This window comes from Diospyros lotus, chromosome 6, assembly GCF_014633365.1.
Source record: "Diospyros lotus cultivar Yz01 chromosome 6, ASM1463336v1, whole genome shotgun sequence".
NCBI lineage: Eukaryota > Viridiplantae > Streptophyta > Magnoliopsida > Ericales > Ebenaceae > Diospyros > Diospyros lotus.
Window position 1 is genome coordinate 46,556,150 of NC_068343.1, and position 22,245 is coordinate 46,578,394.

A 22,245-nucleotide genomic window follows, 5' to 3' on the forward strand; every position below is an offset into this window, starting at 1 on the left:
TATTTGTGTTTATTTCTTGATTGAATTCCTTTGTAGCTACTTTTGATCGCCAAACCTCTTTAACCAGTTTACTTTCAGGGCATACATAAAAGAACTAACATAAATGGAAGGCCAGCTAGTTCGTCGAATCAATACCATATGTGTGCTATGTAGCTCTCAACTCGGGAGCAAGAAGGATTCTCATTTCCACATCCACCGTTGAGGAGCTGCTAGAAAAATTACACGCTTATACTCCACGGCATGATCCTGATGAGCCACAGATAGATTGGTCTAAGGCAATCAGAAGCAAGCGACAAATGAGTCTGATTAACTTGGAATTATCACTGTAAGGAGTACTTTATATTAAGATGGCTGAGTAAGGAGTACTTTTTGTTACTCTTAAGACGCATCTGTTTATTTTATGTTGGTATAAAAAAAAAAAAAAAGAGAAAGAGAATGTGGAATGCCTTATTATTTTTTTTTATCAAGGGTAAATATGTATATTGATAAAAAATGAACTGTACAAAATCACTAAGCATACCCAGGAACACAAAACAATGATCAAGACTAAAACCCTATTGCAAGGGCTTCAAAGTGGGATAAAACATTAGGATATAAAGTAAAAATAACTCTATATACATGTGTTTCAACCCTCTTAATGATAACCTCCACTAAAGGACTTTGAGCTTCAAAAACATGAAGGTTCTTACTGTCCATAATAAGTAAACAACATGAGCAAACACAACTTTCTTTGCCATGAACAGCCAAGATGACCCACGAGTAGGGGTGTGCAAAAAATCGGATAAACCAATTTAATCAAACTGAACCGATCGGTTCGGTTGGTTCGGTTCGGTTCAGTTATGTTGATAAAAATAACCCAAAATCGAACCGAACCGTGGAGTGGAATATGCTGGTCGGTTCGATTCGGTTCGTAATTTTTGGACGATTCGTTTCGATTATAACCCGATTGCACACCCCTACCCACAAGCCTCCTCCTTAAGCCATTTCAGCCCAGTAGCAATGGTAGACATAGACCCTCTGAATACCAATCCAAGCACTAATATGATTCCAAATCTGAGAACTGATTGGGCACTAGAAAAAAATGTGTTGAGGAGACTCCTCACTGGACCCACATGAACCACAATTTTTATCAATATCCAAAAAAGTGCAGTTTGTCCTTTAGTAAGAACCTTAGATTTAGCAGTCAACCATAAAACAAAAGCATGCTTGGGAGTGATGGCAGCATTCCAAACCTCATTGGCCCACATCACGGAATGGGCCTTAGGACGTAAAAAATGATAAGCCGTTGAAACACTGATGAGTCCCCATGCTCCCAGGTTTGCATCATCCTTCTTGAAGAATTCTTTGAAACACTAATGACGTAAAAAATGATAATGTGTCTCTGATTTCAAGAATTCTTTTAATAAGAGGCGAATCATCCTTCTTGGGTAATCTGTCCCACACCGAACCACTGCCATGGTAATTGTGATTGACCCAACGGATCCATAGAGAGTCCCTTTTCTTATGAATGTTCCATAGGGTCTTAGCAAGGAGAGCCATGTTCCACGAATAATTTAAATCTTTGAAGCCAAGGCCCCCTTCCTTTTTCGGAAAACTTTCCTCCTTCCACCCAATGATAGAATGCTGTGAGTTCCATAGAAATCCACGACAAAGCCTGTAGATCTTATCAATAACCCAGTTGGAAGTGGAAGAATAGAGAGCCAGAAGCATTCCACCCCCTGGAACACCGACTTGATCAATTTGGCCCTCCCCGCATATGACATAGACGCAGATTTCCAGCCTGTAATATGATCCGCAATCTGATTAGTGAACGGAGGAAAATGGCTGATTTTAAGCTTCTCCGCTGCTAACGGAATCCCCAAGTACCGAAAAGGCATGAGGCCACTGGAGAAATTTGTAAGTCTATGAATAGTCTCAAGATCAGTAGCAGGAATTCCAGCAGTGAACATATTAGACTTCAGCTCATTGATATTTAAACCTGAAATCGCAGCAAAATTCCTTAGGCGGTCCATTATAATTTTAACCGAGATAATATCCCTTCTAGCCAATAACATCAAGTCGTCAGCAAAAGCCAAATAAGTAATCTTCATGGGCCCACATTTTGGGTGGAAATTAAAGTCAGAGCAATCCGTGGCAATCCTGATAGACTTGCACAAATACTCCAAACATAGAACAAAAAGAGGGGGGAAAGAGGATCCCCTTGTCTCAAGCCTTTTCTCCTTTTAAAGAAACCACATAAACCTCCATTAATGATCAATGAAAAAGTGGTAGAAGTAATGCATTCCATTATCCAAAAAATAAAAGTAGAGGGGAAACCGAGACCTTCCAGGGTGCGTCGAAGGAAAACCCAGTTGATAGAGTCATATGCTTTCTTGATATCAACCTCGGCAATCCACCTAGGGGAGCTCCTTTTCCTGTTGTACTTTCTTAATAATTCTTGGGCCAAGTGAATACTGTCAACCATACCTATACTTGGAACAAACCCTAATTGAGCTTGATCGATCAAAGAAGGCAGAATCTGGCCAACCGAACAGCTAAGATTGTTGAAATGGCCTTATAGGTAACATTACAACAAGAAATCGGCCGAAAGTCATGCACAGAAGAGGAATGAGAGGATTTAGGAATCAAGGTAATTGGTGAATGATTAACCCGTTTTAACAGAAAGAAACTCAAAAAACTCCTCATTTGCCTCATAGAAAGAGTCTCCAACAATGTGCCGGGCCCTTTTAAAGAAACACGAAGTATAACTGTCTGGGCCGGGGGACTTGTCTTCACCAATACTAAATAGAGCATCCTTTACCTCCTGTCTACAAATTGGCCTTGTAAGGAAATGAGCTTGTTGAGGGGTAACTTTAGCACTAGAACAAAAAATGTTAGGGTCAATATCCACACAGGCCAAGTCAGTGCCCAGAAGGCCTTGAAAAAAATGAATAAATTCCAATTCCACCTGCTGCTGGGACGAAGTAAATGATCCATCCTGCTTCATAACAGCCGCAATGAAATTCTGTTTAGCATTATGTTTAGCCAACGCATGGAATAACTTCGTGCATTTATCAGTAAATCCTTTCAGTTAAAACAACTAAGATTAGTAAAAAAAGGGGTCTCTCTCAATCACTGATTATGTGCTTAAAATCAAGACTATAGGCCACGCCCTTACTGCTATAGGAGAGTCACTTAGTGACAAAGACTTGCTGCTAGCAATCCTGAATGGTCTACATAGTGATTATGAGACTGTTGTAAGTCTTATCACTTATCAAATGGATGATATTGACTTAGAGAAGGTTCAATACCTATTGTTGATGCATGAACAAAGGCTAAATTCTAAGAATTTGCCTCGGTCCTCACTTAATATGGAGTCTTTTATGCCAAATGCAAATGTAGCTTCCTTTACAATACAAGGTGGTGGAAGTTTTAATGGTAGAGGTACTATGACACAAAAGAGAGGTGGATTTATTTCAAGAGGAGGAAGAGGTAGAGGCAGACAATCAAATAGAAGGATCTATTGTTAGCTCTGTGACAAGTCAGGGCACTTTACTGACCGTTGTTATCATCGATATGACAACAACCTTTAGAGAAATCAAGTTTCTATGACTTGACAACCAAATTTTAGCAAATCAGTGATGTTTTTGTAGTCAAATTCAAGAGCATTTGTAGCTTCCATTAGTGACTCTAATGAGTCCTACATGATTGACTTAGGCTCTATTAAAGAATCTTATCCTAATCACTTCAATTCTTCTATTGATATTTCTTCGTCATCAGTTCAAGGACAGCTTTCTTTTGCTCATCCTTCTTGGTGTGTTGATTCGGGAGCAACCAATCATATGGCCTCTAGCCTTAACCAACTGTCATTGCATGCTTCTTACAATAGCGATGGAAGAGTTTCAGTTGGCAATGGTAAAAAACTCTCTATTCCAAACATTGGTCTTGGACATTTACCCACACAAACTAAACTTATCTTTACCATCTCTTTACCAAATGCTTTGCATGTTCCCAATATAACTAAAAATCTATTCAATGTCTCTCAACTCACATGAGATCATGATTTAGTTACTGAATTTGACTCTCAATGTTGTTTGATTAAGGACAAGAAGTCAGGCCAGGTGCGACTCAGAGGATGCTTTAATGATGTACATTATAGGCTGCATTCAACACCTCTTTCTGTTGTTTCTAGCAATCCAATTCATCCTACTCTTTTCATTCAGCTATTAACAGGACATTGACTTCGTTTTGTAATGATTTTTCAGCTAATGAATGTACAAGACAACATTCATTTACTCATGAATTGTCCTCTAGATCTTTAATTTCTCCTTCAACTCAGTTGTATAAACGATGGCATGCCAAATTGGGCCATCTTTCTTTCAATGTACTATGTTTAGTATTAAGTAAAATTCGTATTCCTTGTGTTCAATCTATGTCTTCATTTTGTGATTCGTGTCATGTTAGAAAACTCCATTAGCTTTCATTTGTTGATTGTCTAATTACAGCAAAGCATCCTTTAGATATAGTTTATTCATATCTTTGGGGACCTTCATTTATTGTGTCAGTTGAAGGTTTTTGTTACGACATGGTGATAGTTAATGCCTATAAAAGGTTTACATGGCTATACCTATTGAAACTTAAATCTGATGCCTTGTCTACATTCCTTACTTTCCATAAGCAAGCTGAAACTAAACTTTTAGCTAAACTTAAAGCCTTTCAATCAGACAACGGGGGGGAATTCAAAGAGTTTGTACCTTACCTTTTAAATAATGGGATACAACCCCAGTTTACTTGCCCCTATACACACCAACAAATTGGTGTTGCATAGAGGAAACATCGTCATGCTATTGAAATGGGCCTCACCTTGTTGTTATATGCTAGAATGCCTCTCAAATTCTGGGTTGAAGCTTTTCAAATTGCAGTTTCCCTTATCAATTTGCTGCCCTCTACTCCTCTCAAATTTTAGACCCCTTTTGAGCTCCTACATCACAGAAAACCCAATTATCACAATTTGCAGCCTTTGGTTGTGGCTGTTTTCCTTACCTGAGACCTTAGAACAACACAAGTGAGTTTCATTCTACTAAATGTATCTTCATTGGGTATAGTCATATTCAAGTTGGGTATAAGTGCCTACATCCATCTAGTCAAGTTTATTTATCTCGGAATGTTCAATTCAATCCATATGAATTTCCATTTCCGAATTTGTTTTACAATTCTTCAAGTGTCTCTAAGTCAGAGTCAAAGGAGTTTTCCACACTATGCTTTCAGCCACAATTTTCTTTCAAATGGTCACCCACTTTAGTAGCACCTACTGGTCTTCCCTTCTTGTCAACAAGACATCCATTTTCTGCTTCTTCTTCTATGCACTCATCTTCACCTATTGATTCATCCCCTGCCAGTATATCTATCTCAAGACCTATTAGACTTCCTATAATTCCTGCTCCCTCAATTCATCCAATGCAAACTTAGTCCAAGACCAGCCAACTCTTGCATAACTCTCCTATTGCCTTAGTGGGATCCCCAGAGCCTACCTTAGTTTGTGAGGCCTTATTAGATTCACATTGGGTTCAAGTTATGCAAGATGAATTAATTTGCAGCCTTGGAACATAACCGTGCCTGGGAGCTAGTTCCATTTTCTAAAGATATAAACTTAATTGGCTGCAAATGGGTGTTTCGAGTTAATTATAACCCTGATTGTTCAATTCTTAAACATAAGCCTCGACTGGTTGCAAAGGGTTTTCATCAAACCCCAGGGATTTATTTAGGTGAGACTTTCAATCAGGTGATAAAACCTCCTACAATCGGGGTGTTATTTACTCTAGCTATCACCTTTGGATGGATTATTCAACAAGTTAACATGAATAATGTGTTTTTGAACAGTGATTTGACTGAATCAATGTTTACGATGAAGGTAGAAGGGTTTATCCATCCACAGTATCCTAATCATGTTTGCAAACTTCGGAAGTCTTTATATGGCTAAAACAAGCACCTCGTGCTTGATTTACCAAATTGAAATCTGCCTTACAGTCATGAGGATTTATTAGAGCCATTTTCAATGCTTCATTGTTCATCAAGAAGACATCACAGTTTGTCTTGTTTGTTTTAGTCTATGTAGATGGCATCTTGATCATAGGGTTTGATAATGGTGCTCTTAGAGGCTTTATCAAGGATTTGGATACTAATTTTGCTCTAAAAACACTTGGTTTAGTCAATTATTTTCTTGGTTTTAAGGCTCATCGAAATTCTGAAGGAATTTATCTCACATAATCCAAATATACTCTGAAGGAATTTATCTCTGGACATACAAGAAAGATGCTTTTATCCAAGATAATTCTTTTCTGATGTAGAAGATCAAACAAAGTTGCGACCACAAAGCATTCTAAGAATTTCTTGAAAAAAGACTAACACTTTCGTAACCAATAGCTTTGATACCACTTGTTGGGAAAAATAGGATAGAGATTCGAACAATCGCAGAAGCTTCTCAGAATCACATTTTCCCATCACGAAATAGAACACAAGAAGAAAATAGAAGAGACAAAAATTTAACGTGGAAAACCCTCTAATATTGAGGGAAAAACCATAGGGCAAGCTCTGAGCAATATTCCACTATAATAAGGATAATTAAAAAAAATCCTCACACACTCTACTATCTTTCAAATGATACAACAATATAGTGGCACTCACAAAACACCATCACTTTGAAGCCTTTGCTTCCTTGCCTCTCTTCTCTAATTTAAACTAGAATGCTCAAGCTTTGAATGGATAATTTGGGATGAATAAAACCTTATATTTATACTTGAGGCTTACCCCCCAAAAGCATAAGTTAGACAATAGTTAGGCAACCTAAAATTAGGCATGTTAGATAGCCTAACATAATTAGGCTGGAACCCATCATGATACACCCATGAATTTAATTAGCAGTTCATTTAACTGATGAAGTTGATTGTTATATTCATCCATCTCTATAAAAACAATTATTGGGTCATTGCAATATTTGACTTATACCTAACCTGATATATCTCATTTGCGGTGAATGTTTGCCAATTTTTATCCTCTCTTATATAGCAACACTAGCTGGCCTGTAAGATACTCCTTAGATATCTTAAATGTACTGTCGAATTGGGCTTATTCTTTGGTCCAGCATCTATTGACCTTCCTTTGGTGGTTTATACAGACTCTGACTATGTTGGTTGTCTAGTCACTAGATGCTCCACGAGTGGGGTTTGTGTTTGTCTTGGAAATAACTTGATTGTGTGGAGTTCTCAAAAGCAACATGTTGTTGCCCGATCAGTAGGGGAAGTTGAATATCGAGCCATTACTCAAGGGGTGATTGAACTACTATGGTTAAACTCTCTCTTTATAGAGTTGGGCTATAAAAGTGAGCACACACCTATAGTATGGACTGATAAAATAGCTGCCAAGAGTATATCAGAGAATCCAATGTTTCATTCTCACACAAAACATATTGAATTCAATGTTCATTTTGTGCTAGTCAGCTTGCTGATTTGTTTACAAAGAGTTTACCTTAAGTTAGATTTCAATGGCTATGTAACAAGATTTGTTTACGGAAGTCACCTACTCAAATAGCAATTACTAACGGATCAGTCAAGGAAAACTCAAGGAGAAGGGAGTCTAATCTTCTAGGGAATGTGAAAGAACTTATCACGTGATTTTATGCTATTTCTGTTTATATCTTATAGTGGCACGTGTAATGTTTTATTTATGTTAGTTGTTAGTTATATGTTGTTGTTTGTTATTTTTATATCTATGTAAGGCGGTTATGTTGTGCCTATATAAAAGCCTTTCCAGCCATATTCTGTTTAGGTTGTTCATTTCTGAATTTTCTTTGAATCAGACGAGCCTCGTTTTCTCTTTACCTAAAACCCTAGCTTGCCTCTGTTTCTCATTTCACACCGTTGATGATGATAATGATAGTATATTGTATATTGGAAAAATAACATTAGTCCAACAAAATGATTTAATTAAATCCAAAATGATGAGAATATGATTTTATTCCACTCGTAGAATAGGAAAATTAAATGTTTTGTGGGTACTGTAATTAGGCCATTTTTTTGTTTTCTATTATTTATCAAGAACATATATTTTTTTCCTATGGCTTTCTCTTAATATTCTTTAATACTTACCAAAACTTATTGTGAATTTACTAAAGTATTCAATCTTTTTATTTGTATTTCTTCTCTCTCTCTCTCTCTTCTGGGTTTTTGTTGCTTTATTACACATGTTAACTAGGTTTATTTATTAATTTGTATTGCTGTTCTAGTTAATTTTTTACATCTATCTAATTGTCTTTTTATTTGTTGAGAAGGACTTGGATATACTAGAGAATGGAAACAAGGAAGAGCATTTTTCTAGGTCTGCTAGCAAAGGTGAGCTCCTTTCTCTTGTCTGTGGAAGAAGTATCACATGTACCCTCAAGGCAATGAAATGCTTAAATTTTGTAACTCATAATGAATGGTTTCAGGCCCTGCTACTGATAACGTAGCTATTAATGAGGATACTTGTGATAAATTCAATGGAGTTGATGCCATGAGTAATATTGCTGATGATGAACAGGAAAATTTTTTTGATATTGAAGATAATGAGGTATGAATCCAAATCCTTTAAAATAATTTTTCTTTAAAGTTTTTTTTTTTTTTTAAATGTGTTGGCGGTGATTAGATCTTGTGCCTGCTAGTTGTCCTATTGGGCTATGTTACATGGACTTCGACTAATAGGCATTGTACCAGTGTCAACATAAGAAGACACTGGTGCTGGTACAGAATATGCGTCAGAGCCAGCATCTCTCCAATCAGCAAACCTCGCTCCACTCAACTTATCTCAAAAGAAATACCCAGATCTCAGTTGTTGCAAACCAAGATGTGGGTTTGTACAAGCCAAATCTGGGTTGTGATGTGAGAATTGGACTTACCTAGTTTGTGCCCTGTGTTGGCTCTAATCGCAACTACCTTGCTCTGAACAAGTTCTTGGCCTTCAACAAACATGTTTGGTGGTGTTTCTTAGTGATTACCTCTGACAACAAGATCTTCTCGGCAAGCTTCTCAGCTTTAAGCAACTACCACCTCTGGTTCCATTCTTGAAACTCTTAACTCATCTCTAATGTCATGAACATTAGAAGGAAATAAGTTATAGATAAATAATAAATCATCTTTCTTATTGCAGACGGAGTGGACTTTCATTTGGGCTTTCAAAGATAATGAAGATTAATAGGAAAAAAAAAATTCTTTTTGTGATTTAGAAGAGAATATATGTAACTTTTATAATTAAAAAAAATATTAACCCACTACAATTTAAATTTCAAATATAAAATGAATTCAATTTTTAAATATACACATAATAGTTAACAATTAATGAATCCTAATTAATCCTGTTACAAATAACAGGAGATAGTAAACACTCGCTCAAGCCAAAATCACACACTGCTGAATAAAACTCAAATAGCCGAGAGTATAAACATAAACACAGCAGATATCAAAAATAAAAAACGTAACAAGAGGCAAGAAATTTATAGTGGTTCACCCCAAATAGGGGCTACATCCACTTGAGCTCCGGTGAAAAGAGCTCACTGCACTATATGAATAAATCTGATTACACCCATATAAACAAGATCAGACTGAATAACCCTGGTTCTCTAAAAACGCTCAAAATCACTTAATACAAATTAGGAGCTTACCTTAAACGAACCAGAGAACACATAAGAATGAAAACGAGGACGAAGACTGTACAAAGGATTTACAGAGAGAGAGAGAGAGAATAAAACCCTAACAAAGATGAACAACTCTCGACCACCCCCTCTTTTCTTTCATCTCCCAATTTCATTCACCAATCTCGAGACCGCGAGATAAATAAGGCAATTGGAGGCTATGATGGTAAAGGATAAAGGAACAGCAACGACTCGGATGTCATCATGCAACACGATCTGCAGCAGGTTAAGAGACAAAATTAAAGGCCTTAGGCTTGGGCCAAAAAGAGGCTGCCAAAGTGGCCATCCAGTGGGCGCCCAAAGGAAAGCCCACAGTTGCCAAGTGACCCCCCATTTTTTTGGCATCATTTGATGCTTCATTAAAACAACAAACTCCGCCTTGAAGCATCAAATGACTAGGAAACCAGATCTGTCATATGAGTGCAGCATGCTACAATTCTCACCCTCACTACTCTAGATGGCTGAAGAATTAGCCATCATCGATATGCAACAAGTTTAAGCAATGCTTAAACTTGGTTGCAGTTAATACCTTGGTGCCCATGTCAGTAGGATTGTTGGCTGTAGAAACTTTTTGGATACCCATAGTTCCATTTGCTATCATTTCCCTTACATAATGATATTTCACATCCACATGTTTGGTTCGATCATGATACACTGGATTTTTGGACAAATGGATGGCACTTTGGCTATCCGAGAAAACCACCACTTTGCTTTATAGGAAGTGAATTTCCTTGAGAATACCTTGAAGCCATATGGCTTCCTTGAAGGCATCAGTTATAGCCACGTACTCCGCCTCAGTAGAGGACAAGGCAACAAGTGGCTGCAATTGAGACTTTCAGATGATACAATTTCCACCCAAGGTAAAATAAAAGGCAGTGGTGGATTTTTTGGAATCTCTATCCCCTGCAAAATCAGAGTCAACATACCCAACATAATCAAGTGTATCAAACCTTTTCTTAAAATTTAAACCAATACCTACAGAACCATTTATGTACCTAAGCAAATGTTTTAAAGCATCCCAATGAAGTTTCCCAGGGTTTGACATGAATCAATTGAGTAAGGGACATTTTCCTTTTCTACAATTTCAGAATTGAATGTGGGACACTAAGATTTAGATAAAATAAAATGTCCAGCCAAGAGAACTATAACAGTTTTACAATTTTGTATTCCAAATTTATGAACAGCTTTTACCAAATAATCATGCTGATGTATTTTGAGGCTATTGTTGCTTCTATTTCTCTCAATTTTCATTCATAATATTTTCTTAGCAGGGCCTAAGTCTTTCATATCAAAGGTTATGTTTAGCATTGATTTTAACTCCTTAATCTTTGACTTAGACTTGCTAATTAGCAAGATATAATCTACATACAACAGTAGATAAATAGGAATATCGAAGAGCATAAAGTAAAAGCAATTATCATATTGACTTCTAACAAAACTAGCCCCTAGAACAAAATTGTCAAATTTTTTATACCATTGTCTTGGGGCTTGTTTTAAGCCATACAAGGATTTTTTCAACAAACAGGCATGATCAGATTTATCTAAAACAACATAACCAGTAGGCTGAACCATGTAAATGTGTTCATCAAGGTCACCATGTAAAAATATAGTTTTAACATCTAATTATTCAAATTCTAAATCAAATTGAACAACAACTGCAAGCATCATGCAGATTGTTTTGAATTTAACCACAGGAGAAAAAAATTATGTATAGTTTATTCCCTCCCTTTGAGTAAACCCCTTAGCTACTAGTCTTTCCTTATATCTAATATGGTCATTAGAAGACATACCTTCTTTTAGTTTGAACAACCACTTACACTGGATCAACTTTTGATTTGTTAGACGAGGGACAAGAATCCATGTTCTGTTGGCCATCAAGAAGGCTATTTCTTTGTCCATGTCTTGCTGCCATTTTTTATTGTCCTTAGAGCTGATAGCCTCCTCATAAGAGGAAGGCTCACTACTCCTCATTTCAACACCTGCTAAGTTTGAATAAGCATACATAGCAGGAGGTCTTACAATCCTCCTGCTTCTATCTCGGGCAAGTTTGTAATCACCAAGATCATGTTGAGGGGAGTCATGCTGCTCCACCTCAATCTTAGTTTCACCATTTTATTCCTCATGATCAGAGGTCTGGTCTAAGTTTGATATGGGTGAGGGATCACCTTTTGGTTGAGGTTCTAGTATAACTGGAGCACCAGGTGGGTTATCATTTATAGCTAGGTTCTCCACCTCAATTTGATTTCCTCTTAAGCTGATAAAATTATTTGTGTTACTATATTGGGTTGTTTCTTCTGTTTTAGATCATTTGCAAGGGAAAATAGCTTCATTAAATATAACATCACGGCTAATAATAATTTTAACACCCTTAGACTGTCTTTCCCATAGCCTATATCCTTTAGTCCCTTCTTGCTCCCCAACAAATACACACTTTATGGATCTCGATTCCAGCTTACCTTCAGATTGATGAGCATAGGCTTTATAACCAAAAATTCTTAGGTATTTTAAATTTAATTTTCTTCTGGTCCACTTTTCTTCAGGGCATTTAAAATTAAGGGTAGTAGAAGAACTTTTGCTTACTAGGTGTGAAGCTATTGCCAATGCCTCTCCCCATAAGGATTTAGGTATAACAGAAGTGAACAAAAGGCACCTCACTTTTTCCATGAGGGTTTGGTTCATTCTTTTAGCTACCCCATTTTATCGGGGTGTGTTTCTAATAGTTTTATGCCTAAGTATATCCTGGGAATTGCAAAATTCATCAAACTCTTTGCTACAGAATTCTAACCCATTATCTGTTCTAAGAGTTTTGATTTTCCTATCAACTTGATTCTCTACTAAGATCTTCCAAGTTTTGAATTTCTCTAATGTTTGATCTTTTGTTTTTAATAGAAATACCCAAACCTTCCTAGTAAAGTCATCCACAATAGAGAGGAAATACCTGTTACCACCATGGGTGGGAACCTGGGAAGGTCCCCACAAGTCTGCATGTAAGTACTCAAGGCATGCCTTCACCAGTGAGTTCCCTTATGGAAACTCATCCTATGTTGCTTACCTAGCACACATGGTTCACAAAAATCGAGGGACTCAGTAGACACTGAACTAAAGTATCCTTGGTTTGATAGTGTCTGCAAACCTTTCAGGCTCATGTGACCAAGTCTCTAGTGCCATAGTTATGTCTTATCAGTATTAACATAGCATACAGAGTTTGATTTAACAAAGGAGTGAAAACAACCATTTAAAACATATAAACCATTTTTCTTTGCATCAGTTAGGATTAAATCTTCTCCTTTAAAAAAATTCATAGAACCATTTTTAGCTTTGTAAGAAAATCCTAACTCGTCAAGTGTACCGAGAGAAATCAAATTTCTTTTAAGACTAGGTACATATCTTACATTAGTGAGTGTTCTTACTTTGTTATCATGCAACTTAAGACTAATATCACCTATACCTTGAACACTACATGAATGGTTGTTAGCTATATAAACTATTCCACTTTCCTTGTTATTAAAGTTATGAAACCAGTTAATATTGTGACATATATGAAAAGAACAGTCAGAGTCCATAATCCATTCATTTTTAACAGAACAATTAGATACATTAAGCACCTCAACTAAATAGTTAGAACTACTAGCTGCTACAGTTACATTACTCCCTTGTTTCTATTTTCTTAAATAATCATAGCAATATTTCTTTATATGTCCCTCTTTCCCACAATGGTAACATTTCTATTTCGTTTGTTTTTGTTTTCCCTTTTTGTCTTTCTTTTTTCCCTCCTACCCTGACCCATTAAATTGTTCAGCATTCTCTGTATTATTTCTTTTATCAGCATTTCCTTTTACAAACAAGTTATTGCCCATTTTCTTAGATGTGCTAAGTTCCAGTTCCCTAGCCTTAATACCAAAAATAACAAGTTCCATACTAGGGACTATACCAGTATAACGCAAAGCATGCTTCACAACATCATAGTCATTAGGTAATGAGTTTAACAGAATCATAGCTTCACTAGTATCACCTAATGCCTGATCAGTACCTCTTAATAACAAAGCAAGTCTAGTAAATTCATCAATGTTTTCATCCATAGATTTAGAGGTATTCATCTTAAAATTAAACAACGTGCCTTTTAAATAAACCAAATTAGGAGCAAACATTATAAAATACAAAGATTCTAATCTATTCTAGAGATCAATGGGGTTAATCATACCGTCAACCTTACGGATTATAGAATCACCAAGGTGGAGGAATATCAAATTGAAAGCCTCATCTCTGATTTCATTAGTTCGAGCTAGCTGCTCAGGTGACCATTTACTGTCATCTGCCTCGAGTGCTATAAGCACTTTGTGATGAGAGAGAAAAACTCTCATCTTCTTTTTCCAACTTCCAAAATCCTCCTTTCCATCGAATGTACTGATTTCAAATCGGGTTGATGTCATCACAAAGTGCACAAAACCTAGATTACTGACTCAGACTTGCACAACAAACACCCGCTGACAAAGGCTCCTTAGAAAAACCCTAGGATTTAAAATAACACCTTCACAGAGAAAAGAAAGGAAACCCTAGATTTTGAGAAAAAGGTCAAACACGGTTTTGACTTAGAAAACTCTAGGACACAGAAACTGAGCTCTGATACCACTATTACAAATAACAGGAGATAGCAAACACTCGCTCAAGCCAAAATCACACATTGCTGAATAAAACTCAAATGGCTGAGAGTATAAACATAAACACAACAGATATCAAAAATAAAAAACGTAACAAGAGGCAAGAGATTTATAGTGGTTCACCCCAAATAGGGGCTACGTCCACTTGAGCTCCGGTGAAAAGAGTTCACTGTACTATATGAATAAATCCGATTACACCCATACAAACAAGATCAAATTGAACAACCCTGGTTCTCTAAAAACGCTCAAAACCACTTAATACAAGTTAAGAGCTTACCTTAAACGAACTAGAGAACACATTAGAATGAAAATAAGGATGAAGACTATACAAAGGATTTACAGAAAGAGAGAGAATAAAACCCTAACAAAAATAAACAACTCTTGGCCACCCCCTCTTTTCTTTCGTCTCCCGATTTCATTCACCAATCTCGAGGTCGCATGATAAATAAGGCAACTGGATGGTTGCGATGGAAAAGGATAATGGCAACAGCAACGGTTCGGATGTCATCATGCAACACAATCTGCAGTAGGTTAAGAGACAAAATTAAAGGGCTTGGGCTTGGGCCAAAAAAAGGCTGCCAAAGTGGCCAACTAGTGGGCACCCAAAGGGAGGCCCACGGTTGCCAAGTGACCCCCCATCTTTTTGGAATCATTTGATGCTTCATTAAAACAACAAATCCATAACCTTAATTTTTAGTTATAGAACTAATAAGTGTAGGGGTAGGTTAGCGAGATTTATTGTTCTCTATGTTGTATTCTTGTGTCGTGTCTTATGTTCGGATGAAATTCATGAAATTGACAAGTCTGACCTCTAGATACATACCAATATCTGATATTTGTACCCAAGTCTATGTAACATAGCTCTTGGGTATATACAATCAATTTAAGGGTGCTATGAACTATTGAAATGTTTGCACATAATCTGATTATGAAATTGAAAAAATATATTTTTCACAATGCTCCTATTTTGTTTTCTCTGATAATTTAATTTTCAATTTATATGATGATTTCCTAGATGAAGATGACTTCTTTAATGTCACATTGTGTGCTTTCAGGTGCACCTAGTGGTTCTTTATTCATTAGTAGTTTGTTGTTTGGTTGTTGCAGGTTTCTAGCTACCTTCTCAATGAGCAGGAGAAACAATACAAAAAGAAAATCTGGGAAGAAATGAACAAGGAGTATAGACAGGTGATCTAATTGCGAATTGCAATTGATTATTGACTATTGTCATAGTGTGAATATAAGTGACTTTATATTATTTATTAATCATTTTAGAGGGTATTTTTTTTACTCATTGTAACACCCGGTGTAACCGGTGTTAAGAAAATAGGAAAGGAAGTAAATATACTTCCAAAAATGCCCTTGAGAAAGTGATGATCCTTGAGAGTGAGAATGCCCATGAGAAGGGTATTTCGATAATTTGGATAGAGAAATCCAATAAAGGGTATTTTGATAAATTAAAAATAATTCCTATGTGGAATTAGGTGTATAAGTGAATAAAAAAAATCCCAATATGGTATTTATGAGGAAATATGTGGGATTAATAAATTCACAAATAGTATTTGGGAATTTTGGAGAGATGCCATGAAGGAAATTAATTTTGGAAATAGGGAAAATGGTGGATAATAAATTATTTGAGGAGAATAATTAAATTTTCCCTAAGTTAGTGAATTAATGTGGTAATGCCACATGGAGGACCAAGATAAAGAATTGGAAGCCAAGTTTGTGTCTTAGAGTGACACTTGGCATAATCTTGGAAATTTAAGAGAAATTATATATGTGGATTTATGAGTTGGAGAAGGAATTAATTAAATGCAAAAGATATGATAATTGGTCTTGTAAGCATTTAATGTGAAGCATAATTATATGGATTAAAGTAAATCCAAAAGAAAATGGTAAATGGTCACCATTAATGCCTTGGAAAATATGAGATTTAAATAAATCTAATGAAAAATGGGAAAATGGTCACCCATTAATGCTTGGAAAATTGTGGGATTTATTTAAATGAGAAAGAAAGTATTATGTCTTTCAAGTGGTCTCTCATGTGATGGTTATGAAAATAGTCCCATTAATTTAAATGGGAAAGAAAGGATAATTTCAAGGGATGAGATTAATTCTTGAAATGGGAAAGTGATCCAAGGGTTGCCATTAAATCTTGGAAGTTGGCATGGATTGCCAAATGGTGGAGAGATGTTGAAAGAGAAATGATTGGAAGGTGGAGATTTAATCTCCAAATTAAATCAAAGGCTAGGATTAAAACCTAGCAAAGCACATGGATTGTGCTTCCTTTGGATGGCTAAGATGTTGTCTTGTAAAGTGAGAAAAGATCCAATGGTGGACTTTAAACAAGACTTAATGCCATGGATTGTGTTAGTTTGGATGGTGAGGATTTATTCTCACCAAATAAATCTAATGGCTAGGATGCATTCTTGAAATATGAGGGAACTAGTATAAAATGGCAAGAAGTGAGGTCTTGGTTTCCTTTGGCCATTTGGAGATAGAAATGAAGAAGAGAGAAAGAAGAAGAAGAAAGAGAAGAAGAAATCCAAGAAGCCTAGAGGTAAAGGTTTCTTAATTTTCTTGTATTCCTCATTTTTAAAGGATTTCTTTATAATCCTAGGCTTGTTTTTCATGTAAGGAGTTTGAGGAAATTAAAGGAAGTGATTTTGGAGGCTTGAAGTTGTTGGAAACTTGAAGATCCATGGAGTATGAGGTAAGGGGAAAGCCCCAAGTGGATGGTGGCTAGCATGACTTTTGTATGCATTTTAACATTTTGTGCTTGCTTTGCATATGCTTGTGTGTATGAGACTCATGGCCATGAAATTGTGTGTTGGAATGGGTATGTTGAAGCCTTTAACCTTGAGGGTTGAGGTATTGGAACCCTAGGCACTTGCATATGGCATTAGCATCTATGTTGTTAATTTCCATACTTTATGTCATTGCACCCTTATTGAGCTCTTGGAGCTCATGAGGTTTATTTGACCTCTTGTAGGTATTGAAGCATGCTATGGAAGGGTTTGGCAAGAGAAAGAAGCTTGAGCATGAAGGCATTAAATATTTTTCTCAAATGGTGTAATTTATGCTTAAAATTGTATATGCTTTAAGTAAGGGTTTCTTAAGCCTAAAGTGTATATTTTGAGTGTATATTTCTTGAAGTGTTGATTTTTTTTAGTGAATGAGATTGAGGCTTATGGCATGTTGAAGCCTAGGCAAAACCTCACTTTGGTATGATATGTTGTATATTCATCAAGAGGTGGATTAAGCCTTAATTATGGAGAATTAAAGGCAAACCAAAGTGAATGTGAGGTTTATTTCTTTAAATAAAATTCTGGAAAATTTGGGGTTTTATAGCCCAAAAAAAAAAAAAAAAAAAAAGGAAGAAAAAAAAGTAGGGAACCGGCAGCTGGAAGCTGCTGGAAATCAGCAGCAGCAGGCTGCTGCCTGCGCGCGGGCTGCCGCGGCCGCGCCCGCGTGCCGGCGGGCGCGTGCGGGCGGCCGCGCGGCATGCACGGCCAGCCCGCGCAGCTAGCGCCAGCGGGGCCCCGCGCGGGCCCCGGGCGTGCCAGTGGGCCCCGCCGGCCAATTTTTTTAAAAAATTGGAATTTTGGGAGAAATAAGGGGCATTTCTTAATCGATTTTGGGCCCCGGAGGAATTTTCAAAATAAATGGAATTTCGGGCATTTTTGGAGAAAACGCCGAAATTTTGGGAAATTGAAAATGATGAGTTTTTCCTCCAAAAAAAAAAATTGGTGATCCATCAATGGATTGGTCTGGATGGTGATTTTGGGAGCCCGGTAAAAATTCTTCAATGGAAAGAATTAAATATAAAAAAAAAAAAATGGCGGTTGGGCGCTTGAAGGAGATTTTCTTTATAGCCAATGCGGTGTGGCTAAAGCCCAATTCTGCTAGCGAATCCTGGGATTCAGCGAAGGGAAGGACGAGCCTAGATCCCACCTAGGGCGTTTCGTCTTGAAGCATGATCCACCCTTCGCCAAAGGCCGGGCAGGTGGACAATTCGGGTGATTGTTCACGAGTAACACCCGTAAGTGGGAGCGGGGCGTTACACTCATAATGAGTAAGCTTCCATAAGAAGCCTTTTTGCTAATTTATAGTAGACAACAGCTATAATGTAATAGTTATTAATTTCCTTATGTTGCACTGAAACCCTTAAATCTGGCTGGCATCTTGACGTAGCGGAAGCCTTCTAATAACCCGTTGATTCACCCACGAATGCCAGATTATAGGACTCAATCAATGATTCTTTGATTCTAAAGAATACCGAAAAAATTGAAGAGAATTATGGCAAAAATTTCAATTGAAATTTTATTAGAATTTTGAAATCAACCACTAAAAATAACCTATAAACATAGTATTTATAGGCTACAACAATTAGCAAATTGAAAAACATGCCAAAACCCTAAAACCCAAATCTTACCAAAAAAGGCAAGATTGAGATTTCATTACAGTGTCAAAATTAGATGGAAATAAATAAAATCCCCAAAAATGGCATATTACAAATCACTCCCTAATGGAAGTTATTCCCAAATTAAATATTTCCTAAAATAGCAAATATACTAATTTCGAGGCCTAAACGAAGGAATTTGCCTGAAAAAGCATGGACCTCACCAGCAAAGCTGGTGACTTTGAATCATCAGCCGATTCCCTTGAAATTAGCCTTTAAAATCACCCAAATCACACATTTCATAAAATGCTAAAGCCATCTCACCCACATCACATCTGTCATGAGTCCTTTTAGTAATTATCAATATATTGTTATGCCTATTGTGTTTAGTGGGTGTAGCCTATTTGGACTAAATGTAATGTGTACAATAACTATTTGTTTTCTCTTGACTGTGAACAGGACCAAGCTACTAAGGAAATAGCTGCAGCAACTGCCAAGAAAGCTTATGAGGCAAATTTTCATAACTGTCCGGAGGAAATGCAAGCTGCTCAGGAGCTTGTTGCAGCTGTAGCTGCAACTGTGGCAAAATCTAGAAAGGTAATTTCTCTTAGGTTTCACAACATTATTATAACTTCCTATTATTTTGTTATAGGCTTCTTTACACCTAAATGTGGCTTTTGGGAACTGGCCTTAGTGGGGTGGTAAGGTTCTTTTGTGTCCCATCTCATCCTAAATGCCTTACCTGGGATGTGTTGCCTGCCACAGCCCTTGGATTGTCTTGTGGTACAAATCTTGAATACCTTTCCATGGCTTGTATTTGGTGTACTCTGTAACTTATTCAGTACTTTCATTAAAGTGAGTCATTAATCATCATTAAGTGCATCTTATCCTAACCAAGTTAAGGTTGTGATGCAACATTTATGATGTCGGTTAACTTCTAAAAATCACATTGACAATGTAAATCCTTGCAAAAGTACAAGTGAAAAATTTTACGCCAATGTACTCTCACTTTCTCACCTTATACCAAAGAGCTCCTTTGTTTTGGAGCAAGTGCCTATAGGGCCTATTTTGTAAGCAAATCAAGGTGATTGACAAGTTGGTGAAGCAACTTGCTAACTGTCCATGCCATTTTCAGCCACCTACTCCTATTTTGGGGTCACTCTTCCTTCTTCAATGTTCAAGACTTGTACAAGTACCATGGTCCAAAACCAATACCTCTACCAACTCGAGGACGAGTTTTTTCTAGGAGGGAAAGAACTGATGCAGCCCAAATAACTAATGCAGTCCAAATATTGAGGGCTAAATAAAGCCTAACTTATGGAAGCTTCTTAAGTAGGTCTGTGTTCCATTATTGGGTGGGATTAGTGCTTTCATTATTTAAAGTAATGAGTGGGTTTGTTAGTGGTGGTCTTTAATTTAAGTGTTGAGTGAGTGGTTGTACCTAACTCCCTAGTTTTTTTTTTAAAATGTGTGGTCTCTAATACTTCTTGTAAACTATAAATAGTTCATTTGGATTGCACTTGGAGGCATCCAACCTTGAATCAAAATACATTTGTATTCTTAGAACATTCTCTTTGAGAATTGTTCTTCTCTTTTCTCTTTGTGAGAACGCAAGTTAGAGCGAAATCTAGCAAGCCGCTGCATCAGCCTGCTATGAGTATAAGATTTCGAGAGAAGACCATACCTCCTCTAAGAAGATTGACAATGTATGACATGAGCAAATACTTCTCTATCCATTGTCGAAAACAACCAGTCAGGAAAAGTTGATCGAGACGAATCCACGTCATATATGCTGGATTTAGAATTGATGAACTCGGATCAGAATCATTAGTGTCTTAATTTGAAATATAGTTAGGAGGTAAAGACTTGTTTATGGACTGAATCAAGTTAAAGGCTCGAATGGTAGCTAAGATTTGTGCTTTCCAAAACATATAGTTACTGGTGTCAAGTTTAATTGGAGCAAAATTCAATGATTTCACAACTGATGGAAAGTTAATTTGTGAATCGGAGGAACAATTTGATTAAGGTAAAGAAGAAGAAGAAGAAGAAGAAGAAGGAGCAGTGTAATCGCGATTAGAAGCCATAGACATCGGTCGTGGCTCTGATAAGATGTAATTAGGGTCTTAGAAAAGAAAATAAAGAACAAATGCGAGAGAAAGTTTCTGAATAATGCCTCGATCAATTGATTAATGAATAATAGGATAACTCAATTATTTATATGAGCCTATCCTCTTACAATTGAACAATTGCCTCTTCTACTAACAACAGAATAACCATCTAACTAGCTACTGAAAAAATACATCATCGTAACAGAAGAAATAACAAAATGTAACATAACACAGAAGCTATCGTATAGCAATACAGTGAAGCTATCAGCACTATGAGCATTTGTTTTCTCTAACATTCAACACTTAACAACTTGATTCAACTCACCATGTTCAGGCACCCTTTTTTCCAAAATACTACATGTTGAGGTGTGATACCCAACAAGTCCAAGGCGATGATGTTTTGGTCAGGTAAGTTATCTATCATAGGCCTCGGCCCAAGATTGATAGTTATATTGAGAGGTTCAATCCCACAAAGAGGTGGCCTAACAAGAAGATGGCCCAAGCACATTTACTTTGGTTTTGAGGAAAGCTGGGCTTGGCCCAACTGCTCAACACAAAGACCAAGCCCATTTCTCCACAGCCCACTGCCTTATCTAAAAGCCCACATATTTATTCTCTTGTTTTTGACCTAGCCTCTTCAGTTCTGTTCTTTAGCCGATTCCAATGGAGGTTTGGATTTCTTCCTCTAACCGATTCCATGCAGGTTTGTTTCTCCTACCTTATCTCAATCTATCGGATAACCCGATGGTTATCCTCATCCTTGGAGATCTATATCTGGTTCTTGGGAGGTTTTTTGTATCCATATATTGGGGAAATAAGGGGCGCCGAATAGATCAGAATGCGAGAAGAGAGAGAGAGAGCCGAGAGTGAGAAGAGGGTTCTCCTTGGTGGAGTTTCTTTGTCCTTGTGTGGGTGTGCGATTCTCGGTTGTGGGTTTTGTGTTTAAGGCCGTTTTGGGTGTTGGTTGAATGTAGTTCTTGGGTTGTGCTTCGAACCGATTCTTGGTTATCTTTTGTGGGTGTCAGACCAATCAACGCTGAGGCTTGAAAATCCACCTTCTTCTTCTCCATTGCCAAGCGTCGAAAAGGAGTTTATTGTTCTTATCTTTCAGCTTGTTGTTTGTTTGAGTTTACTTACTCTTTTAATGTTTTCTTTACCCTAACGATCAGTTCTTGTGTTTGTTTTGCGAGGTATTAATCTCTACACTACAGAATTCTCACAAACTTCTGGATCCTTGATTCCAACTTCTACAATTCTCAACCAAACCGATACGAGTTATGTATTTATGAACCTCTTGTGAAGCCTAATCAAAAATGAAGGCTACTTGTTGTAATCCTTTAGTGTTAATGTCCACTACTTGATTGTTTCTACAAACAA

At 37.0% G+C, this 22,245-nt stretch overlaps 1 protein-coding gene across 1 annotated transcript; it reads right to left on the reverse strand.

Annotated features, from left to right (window-relative positions):
* Positions 1-1,553: 1,553 nt before the first annotated feature.
* Positions 1,554-2,090, reverse strand: LOC127804583 (uncharacterized). Its single transcript, XM_052341454.1, has one exon. The coding sequence runs from the start codon at positions 2,088-2,090 to the stop codon at positions 1,554-1,556; it is 537 nt and encodes a 178-aa protein (XP_052197414.1).
* Positions 2,091-22,245: the final 20,155 nt, after the last annotated feature.

What these genes read in the sequence shown, in the direction of transcription:
- LOC127804583 (XM_052341454.1), bottom strand. Translation starts at nt 2,090, where the DNA reads ATGAAGATTACTTATTTGGCTTTTGCTGACGACTTGATGTTATTGGCT.